Source organism: Hydra viridissima, unplaced genomic scaffold (genome assembly GCF_058129835.1).
Source record: "Hydra viridissima isolate aposymbiotic clone 2 unplaced genomic scaffold, HvirCarnegie_v1 scaffold_4, whole genome shotgun sequence".
Classification (NCBI taxonomy): Eukaryota; Metazoa; Cnidaria; class Hydrozoa; order Anthoathecata; family Hydridae; genus Hydra; species Hydra viridissima.
In genome coordinates, this window is record NW_028324303.1 from 16891759 (window position 1) to 16909648 (window position 17890).

General features: G+C 29.5%; 3 protein-coding genes across 5 annotated transcripts; 1 reads left to right on the forward strand and 2 right to left on the reverse strand.

Moving 5' to 3' along the window:
• Positions 1-888: 888 nt before the first annotated feature.
• LOC145182805 (fos-related antigen 1-like) lies at positions 889-8590 on the forward strand. Of its 3 annotated transcripts, none has more exons than XR_016451850.1 (4): positions 889-1442; positions 2170-2346; positions 2674-2863; positions 7876-8590. XR_016451850.1 is itself a non-coding variant. In XM_090085389.1 (4 exons), exons 1-4 carry the CDS (start codon positions 1410-1412, stop codon positions 8011-8013), a joined length of 456 nt encoding a protein of 151 aa, XP_089941515.1. In that variant the 5' UTR covers positions 903-1409; the 3' UTR covers positions 8014-8590. The 3 variants fall into 3 exon arrangements, 2 of the variants coding, with proteins under 2 accessions (XP_089941515.1, XP_089941514.1); XM_090085389.1 differs by having other exon boundaries at positions 903-1442; positions 2756-2863; XM_090085388.1 differs by lacking the exon at positions 889-1442 and adding an exon at positions 1659-1772 and having other exon boundaries at positions 2756-2863.
• Positions 8591-9250: 660 nt separating this feature from the next.
• LOC149890173 (solute carrier family 35 member E3-like) lies at positions 9251-12904 on the reverse strand. The gene is made up of 6 exons (XM_090085387.1): positions 12515-12904; positions 12108-12218; positions 11922-11981; positions 10663-10761; positions 10408-10490; positions 9251-9493 (listed from the first exon to the last, which is right to left on the reverse strand). The coding sequence occupies exons 1-6, from the start codon at positions 12902-12904 to the stop codon at positions 9310-9312; spliced, it is 927 nt and encodes a 308-aa protein (XP_089941513.1). The 3' UTR covers positions 9251-9309.
• A 46-nt stretch (positions 12905-12950) lies between these two features.
• On the reverse strand, positions 12951-14355 carry LOC149890174 (uncharacterized). The gene has a single exon (XM_090085386.1). It carries the CDS (start codon positions 14353-14355, stop codon positions 13267-13269), a length of 1089 nt encoding a protein of 362 aa, XP_089941512.1. The 3' UTR covers positions 12951-13266.
• Between the last annotated feature and the right edge of the window lie 3535 nt (positions 14356-17890).

A 17890-nucleotide genomic window follows, 5' to 3' on the forward strand; every position in this document is an offset into this window, starting at 1 on the left:
ACGAATGATGGCAGTTTTAACAGGATACGGCTCTCACACTACTCATATTGGTAGGCTCTCAACTGTAAACTCCAGAAAAAATTCTCGCCCCTACCCTACTATCTCTCATGGGCCGAAATCGATGTAAAAAGATGCATACCTTGCAAATGCCATTTTTTGATGTCTGTTGTTATTGTGGCAGTTTTGTTTTATTGTTTTTTTTTTTGCTTTTTTTATTTGCTTTATATTTGTGTTTGGAATTATTTTCAAAAATATTTTGTTTTAGCATGAAACTCTAAGGAAAAATTATTTAAGAGCCATTTTTCTCGAAGATTAAAAAAACATCCAATATCTTCATTATTTTTTACTATATGGTACTCTAAAAAAGTTTCTTTTTTTTGGAAGCCACTGTATTTTCTGATAATTTTCAATCGAAATTAAAAACTTAATTTTTGACCAAACTTTTGTCTTTTCATTTTGTCGCTGTGTGTTCAGGCCTTTAGTACCAAACAGTTATTGCCTTGTGTAGAAAAGGTCTTAATTCTTAACCGACGATTCTCTTTTCGTAAAACTACTTTCAAAAGTAGTAAAGATTTTGCTTAATGAATTTTATTGGCTAAATTGAGCATGAGAATTTCGAATTTCTGAAAAAATCTAAAAGAAGTCAAAAATGTACTTTTGCAAGTCTGCTACCCGAACGGTTTGTAATACATTTTTAAAGCAGTTGTTCGTTTCTAGTCTCCAGCTCGAACCGCAGATTCCCCGCAAGATTCAAACAGGATATTAGTTGAAGCAAACATTGAAACGCTTTTCATTTTGAAAGAATTAAATAAAGCCGAGCATTTCATTTTGAACTGTTTGCCGCACTCATAAAAGCATCACGGGTGATCGAACATACCGCTAAAATCAATGAGCATGGTTGAAGAAACAACAACTCAAGAAGACAAAAAAGTTTTATGTTTAATAACCGTTTGAGAAACTTACTCAAGTATGTATTTTTTATTTCCAAACTAACGATGGGAATATGCGATAAAATGGCATTCGTTTCGGAAATAATAGCATTAAAAGAAAGAGAAAATGAGGGGGAGACATTAACTAAAAAACACACCCTTGAAACAAGTTGCTTTTGTTACAGAAGCTCCGTGATTTTAATCTCCTTAATCGCTTCAAGAAAAACGTTTTAAAGGGGTTCGCTTGGCTCAAATTGAGCATCCACACAAACTAAGTGTTTGTGTATATGCTTCAGTTACTGTGGTGAGCAAATGATCTTCCAGGTCAGGTCCTAGCGCTTGCTTTATGTCAAATATGTTTGAAGAGCTTTAATTTGCAAACAGAAGAAAATTTCGTTTGCTCATCAGATCTAAACAGCTGCGTCTTCGAGGTCTACTACGACAAAAGCTGCCAATTTCATCAAGCTGATATTTGTTAAAATGATGGATCAAGTTCTTCCTGGATATGCAGAGGTTCGAGAATTTTTAAAAATTTTTTTCTTTGAAATCTCAACAGTGTTCGTCTTCTTATCTTCCTCTTTAACAACACATGTTTTGAAGCAAATTCGTTTCTTAAATTTTTTAAATGTTAAGCTTTTAGAGCGCATAATCCAAAAAATGCATGAACTATTTGTTCAACATCGCGTGTAACCTAAATATAATGGGCTTTAAATAGAAATAACCATTACGAAAAAAACCCTGTCGCTTTCTTGTCTACCTTTTCCCTTAAACATATTAGTACAAAAGAATACAATGTATCACCTTTCACCCCCGATATGGTCGACTAATTTTTTCAACGACACAGTAAGAACCTACTTTTAACTTTCGTGATTTTTTTTATGTATTGATTGTCAAAAAAAAAAACTTAACAGTTTCATTGATTTCCGTTAACATTAATAAAGTTGAAGGTTGTTTGGTGTGCTGTTACCATGAGTCGGAACGTATTATTAACTTTATAGCCTGAATGTGGAGTCAACATGGCTCTCAATGTACTTCGATCTGGTCTGAAACATAAGCTTTCTTTAGAATAAAGTTAAAATTGTCAATTGTTGATTTTTTATTATTTTTGCAACTAAAATTTTTATAACTTTTTAAAGAAAACTTTATTTATATGCGAAAAAAATAGCTATTGTGATTTGTTTCAATAATTAGCAAATTGTACATTTTTAAAAATATTTTTTTTCGATGTTTTACTTGTTAGGAATGCAGGTTATTACAAACTGATCTAAATCATTCGATCGGTGGATATCCATTGGATCAACTCGCTCCAAATTTTGACTTAACTCACCATTTTCCTGTAATCAAACGTGAAAATCTCATTTCGTTTGGAGACCAAGATGGTGTTTCATTATATTTTAGCGATCGGAAAGATGATTTTGTAAGATTGTTTGAATTATTCTGCACAAACTGTATAAGCTCAACTTGTTTATGTTTTTCTTGCATCAGTTTTTTGTTCCAGCTCTTCATGTTTGTTTCTTTTTTTAAAGCTAAAACTGAACCAAAAAACTTAAAAATTCTGATTTCATTAATAAAATCAATAGTTATCAGTTAATACACAAACTATTTATGATAGTTATCTTTATGTTGAATATTAAATATTATATACTTTATTATTGCATTATAAAAATATATTAATAAGTTATTAATTTAATTAAAAACAGAATAATTACTTATTAATAACAAGTAATTATTCTTCTTTTTTCAGTTTTTTAACAGATTTTTCAGTGTTTGTTTGAAAAATGGTTTAAAACAATGCGGTAAATCTCCCTCATCAAATCTTTTCGCAGATAAAACTGGAAGAAGGCGAGCGTAAGAAAATGAGACGAGAACGGAACAAAGTTGCCGCGTCAAAATGCAGAAACAAAAGAAAAGAGCACATCAGGTGTTTAATGAAGGTAAGCAATGAGCGTTATATGCTGAGCATTTACTTCCTGTACGTGTTGCATTAATCTTTAAAATATATTTATAAATTTTAACTGTCATATGTCATTGTCATTGCACGGTAACGTAACTAGACCATTAGAAACCCGTTGAAAGTTCAAATGTTTAGAAAAACCTACAGTTTACTGCAAATAAATAAGCAATATTTTTCGCTAAATTATTGGTGTTTAAAGAATGAACCATTTCATTTTCAACTATTGTTAATGATAGTGAACTCAGCCGCATTTGATTTGTGGAACGTAAAGAACTCTTAACGAGCTTTATTTTTGATGAAATTCTCATCTTTAAGAGACCCTTTCATGTCTAGAGCCCGTTGACTTTGTCAACATTTTCAACTTTTTAGTTACTCTTCTACTATACAACCGTTTTGGTTATTTGAGCTATCATCGCCTTTTTTTCAACATCAAACTTTTTTTTTTACCAAAAGCTTTGTAAAAAAGACGTAGGATTACGTTGCGTGTATTGTATCGGCACTTTAACTGACCTTTCAACACAACTCGTAGCAGATACAATCTGCGCAAAATTTCTTGAGTGGAACAAATTTATCTTCTTTAAGTGACTAATAAAGAAAAATCTTAAAGTGAAGATATCTAGTTTTCATCGGAGTTATGTAAAATTAATATTTTATTATACGAAATATTAATGGTCCACTTACATTTGAATTATAAAATAAAATTCTAGTTATAAGTTTAGCATAATCAAAATTTTAATTGCGACATTTTCTTTGAAAGTGAAAAAAATTAATCAAAAACTGGAGCTTCAAGTTACTTTAAAATCGAAATTTTGCTTTGTGGTATGGAGAGTAGTCTTACTTGATCATTCTGGTTCTTCTTGTAGCATGGAGACTTATCTTACTGGAACGATCCTTCAGGTTCTTCTTGTAGCATGGAGACTTATCTTACTGGAACGATCATTCAGGCCAAAAAATGTTCTGAACTATTTTAATATTCATCCATTCGGCCATTAAAAAATAAGAGGAGGACAGGGCCTTCATACATGATGCAGCCCTAAATACCTGCTAAGGCTCCTCCTCCTTGTAATCGCAGCTCAAGATATTAATTATGAAACTTTTTGATTTCTGTGTTTTTTTTCCTCTAATCTTTTGATGAATTATAATACAGTTTAATTCACCACTATACTTAGCTTATACTTATACACTATTTAGCCTATACTATTTAGCCAAACACTTTTTAGCCTATAATTAGTCGTTCTTTAATTTGATTTAATTTCTTAATTTAATTCAGCACTATTTAGCCTATACTTAGATTATACTTACACACTATTTAGCCTAACACTTTTTAGTCTAAAATTAGTCGTTCTTGGGTGGTTTAGATGATTGGGTAACAAAAGCGGGTAGCGCATTAAATAAAAAGGTATATAAATTTAAAAAAAAAAATTTTATTTACTTTTATATTTAAAAGGTGATAGCACAAAAAAAACTGTTGAGAATTGAGTATTAATTCCACCTACTCCATAAAAGTATAAATTTTTAGCGAAACAAAAATTAATACTTTTATGGAGTAACTGGAATAAGTGAATTAATACTTACAAGGAGTTAGTTCCACCTACTCCGTGTAAGTATTATTTTTTGATTAGTTAAAAGTTAATATTTACATGGAGAAGGTGGAACTATATAATAGAAACAAAAGTGATATTAAAAGAACTGAAATAAAATAAAATTTTAAATAATGCAATAAAAAAAATTCACGAAAGAACCCGATCACGCGAAAATTTTGGTCCGATGGTTAAGTAAATAAATCGGGTAATTTTATTCTCGGGTACTTCTACGGATAATACTTCGGGTAGTTTACATCGGGTAATACCCGACCCGAAGACTTCAGCATCAGGTACCTAAACTTATTAAAATTGTCTGTCTACGGGTACCCTCGGGTATTCGGGTCGGGTTTTCGCTCCCTACATAGATTTCGGTTAATAAACCTTCTATTTACCGTCTGCCTTGAAAAGTGTTTTCAAAACACATATTTATTTCCTGCGCATTATCTTTTGTTGAGTACTTAGGAACTTTTCTTGTGCTTCTGTAGATACTATCATCTTTGGTGAAACTTGTCACCCTGCGACGCGCAGAATACTTTATGTCCACAATACCACTAGTTTCTTTAAATATCTGAATGGTTCTCCATGCACATGGTTTTATCACGTGCTTTTTTTTATCACTGGTAAGATCACTAAAAAGATGTAGAGCACGTTGTTACCACGTTGTTTATTTTCTGAGCTGACTGCCCTTTTTCCTCAAACATTTCGGAGAATTTCAGCAAAAAAGACAAAGTGAATTTCAATTACAGTCATTCAAAATTTTAAACAAGGAACAAACTTTTTATAAAAGTAAAATTATGAATTGAAATGAATTAACAATCATCGCTGTAAAAAAATAATTGAAATGAACTTGTGCAAAACTCTTTCTCAAATCATTTGCAGTTGCAGTGTGTTTACTGCCAGAAAATTAAGTTTATAAAAAAATACTGCAATTTAAATTTTAAGTGTGTTAAACTTTTGACCAGCACTTGCGTAATCTGTAAATTAATTCAAATTCCTAAATTGTGCCGATGCTACCATTTTAGATGCTAAAACGTGTTTAATAAACTTTAATTCAAAATGTCCCAACGAAAGTATGGTATATAAGCAAAGCTATTTCCGCCAATTGTAAAGTTTTCCAGGTAGACAAAAACGGTTCAATTAACATTTTCAATTAGTTCCATTAATCCCTAAGGTATCCTTACATTTACTTACTAGCAAAGTTGACTTTTTTGTGAAATCAAAGTAGTGTCACAATTTTTAAATACTCAAACAACTAAAAACAATTCTTTAGGAATAAAAATACATGGTGGTTTAAAAGTTTCTGACTTCCCTTTGATTTAATCAATTACTACCCACATAAAGCATGGTTGTTTAGAAAATCTGCAATTCTTGCAGGATTCTTGCAGCTTTTGACAAGGATTGTAATATCATCATGTGTAATACCGTCCCACTCCTCCAAAACTCTAGCAATCAATTTGCTGACGGGTTTGGGGTCGTGGTTGACAAAAAAAACTCTCTTGTTAGCCATTGCACAGGTGCTCAATCACGTCAGCTATGCAGTGTGAGGACTTGCATCATTTGGGTAGAGATATTCTTGGAACACCCTGTACATTTAAGTTTTTGGATTTTTTAAGAGTTAGATTGTCTACTTGTGAATATTTAGTCTTACGAGTACAATATCAGTAAACTTAAATCTATCCTGTAAAGCTGAATATTAATTCTTAATTTTTAAAACTTTTGAATGAAAATCTTTTTTCTTTTTGCAAAGTTTTTGATTTTTTGCTTTTTTACTATTACTCTTCCTGTATTTTCTTTCTTTTTTTCTCTATTTACCTTTCTGTATTTATATTTTTGCTATTCTTTTTTCTAATTCTTTTGATAATTTTTATTCTTTATGTTTGTTTGGTATTTGTTAAGGAAACTTTATTTAATTAAAGTTTTCAAATATTTTTGGCTTTCTTATCTCATTCTTTATGCGTATAAATTGATATGAAAATAAAAGCGATTAATTATTCATTTTACTTTCATTTTTGTTCCTCTTTTTTTTTATTTTTAATGACTATTTGCATCAATCATTTAGTTCATATTTCATGGTACCAATTAAAAAGTAATTTTTAGCAATTATATTCTGAAGTATCCGAACTCAAACTTCAGGAAATATGAAATAAACTTTATTAAAGCAAGGATTAAAAAAAGAATTTTTACCGGAGCGACCGATGAGGTTCAATTGGAATTCACCGAACACTTTATCTTAAATTTAAATCAGGATTCAAAGTTGTATGGGGAATTGAAATTACAGATTTATCTCTCCGAGTGTTTTTATTTCTGAGATGAGAATGCTAAAAAAGTGTTACTTTTTATAGCTAAATTCATCCATTTTATACAGAACTCAGGTTATTCCAGTTTGACAAATCAGGTTATTCTAGTTTGGCAAATCAAGCTTACTATGATTTAAATATTGGTAGAATGGATTCCTTACAAGACGAAAAGCATTTAATTCTAAAAGACCAATGAACATGGCGTGTGACGTTACGCAAGACTTTGAAGTTTTGTTTATTAATTTTATTACCGAATGCAGAGCGATAAAGTAAATTTTAACCAAAATATTGAATTTAAAGCCAAGAATCCTAAATAATTTAATGAGAAGTTTTCAAAGTATTGAACATTCGATTTTCGTTAAAATAATTTGACGAATAGCAGCTCATGTAAATACATATAGCGCCAGAGCTAATTCAATCGCTTTCTTACAATCATTTGTTAAGTTCTGATAATTTCATCAGAAAACAAGTATTTAGAAGATCCAGAATGAAATGGGCGAACTGAATCAGTTGTGATAAATTGTATTCTACTGTCACGCATGAGCTTTTTAACATGCAGATTCTATATGTTAATCAACTTTCTTCATCAAAATAAGAAATCTTTGTTAGTTTTAGATTCTTAACTGATCAAATGAACTTAACTTTTTGAAGTTTAACTTAGAACGCCCAATTCATATTTTCTGATCCATTAAACGTTAAATTGAAACGTTAAAAAATTGAAAGCGGATTTAATTAAAATGGAAGTTAATTTAATTTAAACAATAAAATTTAAAGTTCATAACAAAATGTTAAACAGAATTTACGAAACTTAAATATTGATTTTAAGAGGTCCGAAGTCCGTTGTGCGAGAGTTAGAATGCAGTCAAATAGCCAACATCATTCGCTTTTATTGTTAGATTTACTTAAAAACTTTAAAACAATACTTTCCAAAGAGCTAGTAAAGCAATTATTAATGGTATTAACCTTTGAAACACGAAAATCAGGAAATATTTACAGTTGAACAATAGTGCTAAAAGAATAATAGTTACTTCCCCCCCCCCCCCTCTTTTAAACTTTTTTATTTTTTGAAAATAGTTTACTAACGACCAAATTACCTGTTTGATGTTATTTAGGAATCTGATGAGATGGAGTGTAAAAATGTTGATTTACAAACAGAGATCACCTCGCTGCAAGCTGAAATACGCGAACTCGAAAGTATTCTTGACAGTCATACTTGCATAATGAAGTCAAAAATAAAACGCGGGGAATGACCTCCTTTTGGTCATAAGCCGCATTCCTGCGTAATAAACTCTCGAAAGGTTTCCCATGTTAACTGGGCACTTAACATTGACGTAACAGTCAAACATTGACGATGATTAACTTTTATACATATGACGTACTTGTCGATAACACTTAACAAGGGCTCTTCGTAAACAAGACAGTTTTAAATTTTACAATGGTAACTTAGCAACAGTCTCAAGAAATCTATTGAGTCTGGTACCTAACAGTAAAAAAATAAAATACTGAAAATTGCATGCATACTATTGTTGAGTAACATTTCCGAGTATTCAGCAAACACTCTACCATCCTCCATCCGTCATGCTGTTAAACTCGCCGTAGAATTGACTAATATTTTATACACTTTTTTTTAAAAGAAAGATTTTTGACGAACCAGAACATTTCTGCCACTCATTTTCGTAATTTGTGTATTTATTATTTTGAATATTATTTTGATTTTTGTAATAAAGCAAAGTCTAGCGACTACTTTTTAATCAGCAGTTGAATTTATATTTGTATTAAAGTTGTTTTGTACCCTTTTTTTATATAAATATATGCTGTTATCGCTCACTTTATTAAAATAACTATTTCAAAGGTTCAATACCTTCGCAAATATTGGTAATTGACATATAAAGGATGCAAACAAACCTTTGAATTGCTCTAAAACACAAGTTTGTATTTGGAGGTTATTAGGTTAATATAAGCTGTTGCAAAGTTGTTGCAAACGATAGAACAATATGCAAACGATGGAAGCAGTTTATGCAAACGATAGAAGTTTGGGGATAATACATTTATGATGCCTATTAAGACTGTTACTGTTAAACAGCTTAAGTTGAAACTGTTATGTTTTAATTGAAGATTTCATTACCGTAAATTTAACATCAAAGATATTTAAAAACTAAACTATTGTCAATGATGCTACTTAAGAGAGTAGCATCATTGGCAATACGATGTAATGTACAGGGCGGTACCAGTAAGTTCGGACTAATACACCGTAAAAATAAAAACATCATTTTGTAAAACAAATATTTCAGGGGCTAAATTTTAACTAATTACGATTCATTTTCTTAAGTAAATTTATTGGAAAAATGGGAATGCAATTCCATTCCAAATATGACGAAAAACTGCAAATAAACGCTTTGGCTCGAAACTTTCTTTTTGGAGATGTGAACCTGAGTCCATTAAATAAATAGCATTTAAAATCATTACATTTGAAAAAAAAAAAAAAAATTATAATTTAAATTTATATTTTAAATTAATATTTACATCAATTTTTTATTTTAATTATTTTAAACTTGTCTTGAAAGACTGACTTTTTTCGGCTGATCTTGCAGTTTGAAGTGAGTATACATAAGAACGCCTAACAATGTGCTTGAGATCCCGAACATTTGACTGAACATAATGTCATCACGGAAAAGCATATAGCCAAAGAAGAGGGTGGCACAAAACTTTAGATGACCAACCATATTGTATCTACATATTTATTAAGGAGAATTTCTAACAATACCCGACACAAGGAAAGCTTTTTTTCTTCATTTTTTTCTTTAATATATATATATATATATATATATATATATATATATATATATATATATATATATATATATATATATATATATATATATATATATATATATGTTAAATATACAAGTCTGGCCCAAAAGAAGTTTTTTTGTAATAAGTGAAGTAGTTGGGATAACGTACTTGGGACAGCAGGAGGGTTACTTGGGACGAAAACATTCATTTAGTTTTAGCAAATTTGATAGCCCTGGCATTTAAATTGACGGTTTTTTTTTTATTGTTGTTAAGATTTAATTTAATAATTTCAATTAAATAATGATTAAATGCATATACTAGATAAGTAATATATTTATACATATTTATTGCTACAGCGTGCTAGTGTTAGTTAGGTTAACACGCTTGTAATTAAAATTTTAGTAAGTGGAACTAGTTGAGAAAGATTTGCGTTCAGTTTTGACAACTTTACCGCTTCTTGTCAACGTTGTAATTTAAATTTATTTCACTAAAAAAAATATCAGTAATTAGCAAAGTAATTATTGCAGCCATTAAACATTAAATCATGTTTCCATATTTGTTAATTTGGTTGTTTAAGAAGTTTGTAATAAATGAAAACTTGTAAAAAACATTTTTGTTGTACACTGAAATGGAAAAAAAATTAATTTGGCTCGAAAAAAAAACTCCATAGTGGAAAACTCTACCACTGTACCTTGTGTAAAAAATTGAACAATGGAGAGCCCTTCCACTGCTCGTATTACTCGTAACTCGTAACACTTTCAAATAAACTTTTTCACTATAACATTTTTTACCTGCGAAAACTTATACATGTAAAAAGAGAACTGAAAGTGCATCACTATTTGAAAAGATACGTCACTGGAGATAAGTTCCCTATGATCCAAAAGATAGTTAAGTTTATTGAAAAAGCAATGCAACCGCTTATCCCAACAAGAAGCTAAAACCAAAAATTAAGCCAACAAAAAAAAAAAAAAAAAAAAAAAAAAAAAAAAAAAAAAAAAAAAAATTAGAAATTAATGTATATACAGTTTCATCTCTTAAACAAAATCAATTTTAATGTTCAATACTTTCAAATAAAATGCAACTATAAAACAACTTTCATTTCTTACCCAAGTTTGAAGAGGCCACATATGGAAAAAGCCTCCTTCACCATACACTGGTTCAAAAAATGGAATGACAAATAATAGTAGACCAGCTGATAAAGGAGCCTGCAAATGCAAAATACAACAAAAAAGATCTAATTTTTTTAAGAAATTTATTTTAGAGAAGGCCAAGGAGTTTTTCGCTATAGAGCACCATCAATTAAATGAGGCCATCCTTCTTCATTATTTATCAGCCATTATTGTCTTAGACCAGTTCATTTGTTCATTTTCTATATCTTTTGTTGATTTTTAGAACTCTTGCTTTTTTTACTCAAAATAATAATAATAATAATAATAATAATAATAATAATAATAATAATAATAATAATAATAATAATAATAATAATAATAATAATAATAATAATGATAATAATAATAATGATAATAATAATACTAATAATAATAATAATAATAATAATAATAATAATAATAATAATAATAATAATAATAATAATAATAATAATAATAATAATAATAATAATGATAATAATAATACTAATAATAATAATAATAATAATAATAATAATAATAATAATAATAATAATAATAATAATAATAATAATAATAATAATAATAATAATAATAATAAAACAAAAACATTAAACTATGAAAGCACTTTTAATACTTCATTCTTATATTGGCAATTACTCTCAAACTGTCCAAAACAAGTTCTTTATTTTATTGTAAACCAAAAAGATTGCAAAGGAACTTATGTTAAAATTGTATGGCCTTGTTTCAAAATAACACTTTTTTCCATGTAAAAACTGTCAAAATTTTTTATTTAGTTATATATAGGATGTAATATGCTAAAATAAAAAAAATTAAATTTTTCATCAGAGTTAGAGCTGGAAAAACATTTTCATAAAACAAAGGTCCAGAACTGGTCAAAGAGTCAACTATTTTCTGATGGCTCTCCAATTATGGTTTAAATGACTAGTGTTGGTACTTTACCATAGACATCTATGGTTTAGATAGATGCATCAAACAAGTCTTCAAAGTTAGAGTTTAACCTACTGGTACCTTTCTTGTTGTTTTCTTTTCTATTTTTTACATAAGAAAATATTATCAAGTAAAATCTTTTTAATTTGTTACACATATTTACATAAATTTAATAGCCAATCGTATTGAAAGCACTGAGGGACTCCCAAAAACTCTGGCTAAGCTTCTTAAAAACTTATCTTATTCATTTCTTAAAAAATTTTAAAACAAACAGAAACATTTGATACCTGATAACTCAAAAGTTGCATTGAGTCAATATTCAAATCCTGCTGGGTAGTACCAACCCACTAAAAGAAGCAAAAGCTAATATTAGCAAAGTGCCATTACTTCTTCTAGCAATTGAGAAACTTCCAAAAAAGCTGGAGTACATTTTTTAATTTTCTAAAAATTGACAAACTTGAAACTTGAATTACCACTTGATAGAAAGATGTTACAATCACACCAAAACCAGCAAATAAAGCACCAACCAAGTTAAATTTGACGTCATAATAGGAATTTAGAAAAACACCAACCGTTATAGGTATCTTAAACAAGATTCAAATTATTAAATTGCTTGTATACTTTGTGGAAAATCCTTTCCTTATTCTTCTTTGCTCACCCCCTTCTTCAAATAAGAAAAAATGTACACAATCAAGGTCAAGCTAAAATCAATTTTATGTAAGATTGCGTTTACAACATTAAAAAAAAAACACATTTTACAAAAAAAAAGACAAAGTTTACGTAATTTCGGGCTTACCTTTGTGTACTTCACACAAATAAAGAAACAAAAAATAGATTAAATATTAGAAAAACTAATCAAACTCTGACTAAAAAAACATACCAATGTCAAGATAATCTTCATGGTATATGTTTTTTTGTAAAATGCAACATGGATAATCATTATACAAGGAGTTGTCAAAACTTTAATTAGCTGATAAGTACCCACAGTATTATACTGCAAACTTAAATTAGTGAGAACAACAAACCCACAGAAAGCAAAGGAAAGTGGAAGCATTTCTTTGATTGGAATGTACCGGGGGTTAAACAAGTTGAAAATTGAACAAACTTTCAAACCCAAAGATGTTATAAGAAAGTGTATGCAAGTTAAAGTTATGTTTGGGAAGCCATAGTAAGTGTAAATCCATTTGTTAATCATAACAATACATATGGAAGAACAAATATTGAGAAGAACACAAACTGTTATTATTAAGTTAGAAGCTGTGTGTGCCATGTTTTTGTTTTACTAGGAAGAAAACAGTAAAAATGTTATTTTTAAATTTTTCTTGAAGTAAATAAAAGATTCAATATTGAACTGTTCATTTTATACGTTTCTTGTGCAGAAATTGAAAATGGAAGAAAGATACATTTAAGATGTTTTAAAAAACGCAATAACAAAATAAAAAACTCTTTAAAAATATAACAAAGAAGTATAAATAGGTATATAAATAAATTAAGACTGATAAATATTTTTTCAAACCACATTTAAAAAAAAAAGAATTATCCTAAAAAGATGTCAGTATTAAAGAACAAGTAAAATTTACATGTCAAAGTAAACACAAAAAAGATTCCAAGTTTCATTTATAATGCTGATTACTATGAATTACTATCGAATACTGCTTTGGAAATTTCACCACTTTTCAATGCATCTAAAGCGTTAGTATAATTCTGCAAATCATATGTTTTGATGTTAAGTTTCTCAAAATCCAAATATTTTTCCATATCCTGCACAACAGCAATAGCAGCAGGAAAAGTGTATGGGTTGGCAAGAGAACCCACAATTTTTAACTCTTTGTTATAGATATCAAATGGACTTAAAGAAATGGATAACTTCTTTGGACAACATCCAAACAATAAGAAGGTGGCACCATGTTTGAGCCAGTAAAATGACTGTTCAATGGCTCTAGGTACACCAGTACAATCAATGATAATATCAAAACCCCATTGACTGCTGCTATTCCTCACTGATTCTCTGTAAATATTATCTAGGCCATCTGGATGAACAACTTTAAAACCCAAATTAAGCTCAAGCAATTTAACCCTTTGTCTTTCAGACACCTCAGAAACAACAATATCACGATATCCTTTAAAGTGCAGCAAAGAAGACCATAGCATCCCAATAATGCCACCACCACATATAAGAATCTTTCCATCAGTCTTAATCATTCCTAAATTTGACCAACCTCTTAAAATACAAGAAAAAGGCTCAATGAAAACACCCTTTTGAAGTGGCATTGTAACAGGGATTTTGTACACTAAAACTTCTGGTACTTTGCAATAATTAGCCCACCCACCATTTTTTCCAATGCCAACTGCTAATCCTATTCCTCCATTAACACAGTAGTTTGGTTGGCCACTTGCACAATAATGACAATTGTTACATTGATTGTAAGGATTAACCACCACTTTATCACCAACTTTAACAGTGAATACTTCTTCCCCAATACTTTGGACAATCCCACAAAATTCATGACCTAATGTTAATGCATTATTGGATGCCGGGAAGTCACCAGCTAAAATATGCAAATCAGTACCACAAACTCCAGAATATGAGACTTTAATAATAACATCTTTTTGATGAGAAATCTTTGGTATTGGTTTGGTAACCATAGAAAGCTCTCCTTCAAATAACTGAACTGAATTATTCATATTATCTAATTTTGAAAAGACACATATTAATAGCATTTATATACCCTTAAAAGCATATAACTTCCTTTATGATTATAAAAAATGTCCATGGCTTTTAACTTTACATATACATATATATAAGAATTTTGAAGTTTTGAGACCCTACCTTCCTGTGTTATCAACTGATGAACTTTTATTAAAAAATAATGATAGTTTGATAAGATTTCATTTTTGAAAAAGCTCATTCACAAATTCAAATGAAATTGGAATTCAACACAAACTTTACCCATATAACATAAAAGATTATATGTATACAAGTATATCCGTTATTTCTATGTAAGTTACACTGAGGCATTTTATATATGACTATATGTGAAACGCCTTATTAATTAATTTTTTTTAAATGCATATAAAAATTTATAAGTTTTCATATTTCTAACACATAAAAAAATAAATAAAAAAAATTAGAGAACTTTAGAATTTAAGATCTTAAGCGGTAAGTTGTACTTAATTTAGCGGACCATGAAATCTCTTTCAATCACGTAGTGGATTTCAAATTATTTTTTTTTGTGCGCGAAATTTATAATAAGAGTTTGAAAATACTATACCACCGGGATAAACAGATTGAGAAAAAAAATCGATATTGAACTTTTAATGACACCACTAAACAATCAAGAATTATTTTATAAACTAAATGTAAGGAAACGCTGTGAGGAGATCCAGTGATATCATTCCATGTGTGTGCTCTAAATATGTTTCTCAAAATACTATAACTCAAGTCATAGGAAAATAAAACAAGCCACGTATTTTGTGGTTTGTTTGTTGTTTTTTTTTTATCTTTTATTTCTTCGTCAAAAATGATGGCCAGAGAAAGAAGAAGACACGAGTTCGATTTATCGCCGAACCCCGCTTTAGGCTTTTAAGCCTAAATTTATACTTAAAAGTATTGACAATCGTTTCAAAAAATACAGATTGTAAAAGCGTTCAAAAATTATTAAAATTTACAAAAAGGTAGCAGTAAAGAAATTATTTATAACTTAGAATAAAGTTTTGTAAGTAAGTTCTAAAAACGATGTTTGTTTCAGCTCGCTTTTAAAATTGCATTTTGGAACAAGTTTATTTTGAAAATCTTTTACAGTATCTTTGTTTTTAAGTTAGTCTTTGGAACCCGTATTTCGCTTTAGTAATGGAGCGGCCATCAACGTTTAAGGATATTAAGTAGGCGAGTCAGAAGCGCGTAAGTCTTGGCTCTTTCTGCAACAAATACAACTTTGAAAAAAGGTTTTTTTTTATTATTAACCTTTTCTAACAATCCTACAGTTACTTAATTATAAGTCGCTAACATACAATAAAAACAAATGCTCCAAGAATGGAGCCTAGGGACACTCTATGACCTATAAATTTTTGTAAAGTTTTTCTGATTCCGTAATTGAATGAATTGCCCGCTGTTTGTCAGATAATCACTAAACCTAAATAACTTTTGCTTTTAATACCGACTGTAAAGTAACAACTGCTAAAAGCATTATTTACTAAGTCAATTTTTACGTGGTCGGTGGTGTATTGTTTTTGAAAACCCGATCGCTTGCTGCACAGCATACCATGAATTTCATCGTGGCGGAATCACCGATTTGAGCTTATTTTCCACAATTATGTTATAAAAATAAAAAAACTGTAATGTGCATATTGTTATTCTATATAAATTTTGAAATGTATTGTTATTCTATATAAATATAGAATAACAATATGCACATTACAGTTTTTTTATTTTTATAACATAAATGTGGAAAATAAGCTCAAATCGGTGATTCCGTCACGATGGAATTCATGATACCATTTACCGTTGCATACCTATATAATACACACCTGTCCAAAAATGGTCTCAACCTCAATTTTGAGGACCAAAAAAATATGACCGATGGGACATTAATCTGCAAGGTCTCAGATATCACCAGATGTAAAAATTGAATTCTAATCTCTATAGCCAAAGGAGAAACACACATTTAAAGTATTATAGCATTTTGCGCTACTGATCGCACTTGGAGCCCCGTTGTAAATCTATTTTTTTTTTTTTTTTTTTTCACTTTTGGATTATGGAGTTTTTAAAAAATATCAAAAACTCTTTACATATGTGTGTTGGGTATAACCTGTCAAAAAATCAGCTCTTTAACACTTGTGGTTTGTGTACAGGGACCTAAAGTATAGGGTGTGGCACTAAAAGCCTCTTTAAAAAGAGACAACGGGTGCTTTACTTTTTTATTCTAACCTTATTATCGACTAAGGAAGTTTCAAAATTTAATAGAATGAAGCCTTGGCATTTATCTTTCAGGCAAATAAAAATAGAAGCAAGATATCTTTTATCTGTGCAAAGATATAGCTCTTAAAGTAGGAATCTCGCCTTTGAAAAAACTGCCAAAATATAACAGCTTTTTGTGCCTTTTTAAAGATTCAAAGTTACATCAAATAACTAATTTAGTAACAACATCATGTGACTAGTGGATTTGGGGTTCTATGTTTGTTAGACTTCACATTTGTGTGTACTTTGTCTGCAAAAAGAGTGCTTTTTATGTCCAAGTTTTTATAAAATATGGGGAAGAAAACACATATTTAGAGGCATTTTTTCTAATTATTCTGAATTTAAAACACATAAAAACCTCTTTATATTTTATTTGTCAAACCACACATAAAAAATTCTTTATGTTTTAGTTGTTAAATCCATAGGTTTGCTTTGTTGTTTTTGTTTAAAATGATTGAACAAATATTGAATATAATAAAAACTTTTTTTGATATTGTAAAAATTACTTTAGAATTGTAAATTCAAAATTATTTCGTAGTTTGTAAAATAATTTCAAAGTTAATGCTAGAATTAAGATTTTTTTATATAAATCAAATATTTATAACCTTGTTGTGCTTTTTTTTCTTGTATTGAAGTATCTCCTAAGATCTTTGATTGCTATGACCAAGTTTTTTTCTACTATTTAAAAATGTGAAAACAAATGTTTCTTATTTTCCGGGAAAAGTCACAACATCAAAGTTATTCCATTTAAGGAGTAAACAGCCTAAACAACTAAAAAGATTTTTTATCAATACAAGTTTGTACTGAAGTTTTTTTCAAAAATCAGTTTTTTAAGCACTGAAATGCCATGACTTTAACAAAGTGATTATTAGATCACAGACAAGAGGATTTTAATTTGCCAGGTTGGGCAACTAAAAGGACATTCTACAAAGTACGCTTTTTCAACCGATCAAGATTTGAAAGAATCATCAAGTAGATTTGATAAACTATGCTCAAACTGCCTCAGTGTAGTCAAAAGAGGAATAACACATAATTTTTCACAAGCCACCAAGTTTGAAAACTTAAAGAAAATGATAGCAACTGATTTAAGAACTGCTGAAAAAATTGCGTCCTCTGTAATAACTCAAAAGGTATCCTCTCCACAGGGAACAATTAGGTTGAGCAGAGAAAGTGGTAAAGCTAAAACAACCACTCCAGATCCCTCCAGAGCTAAGTACATATCAAGAACTTCCCTAACTACTTTGGACATGCTTCAAGTTCAAACCAATACTGGTCTTTCAAATAAAAAGATGCAAGAAC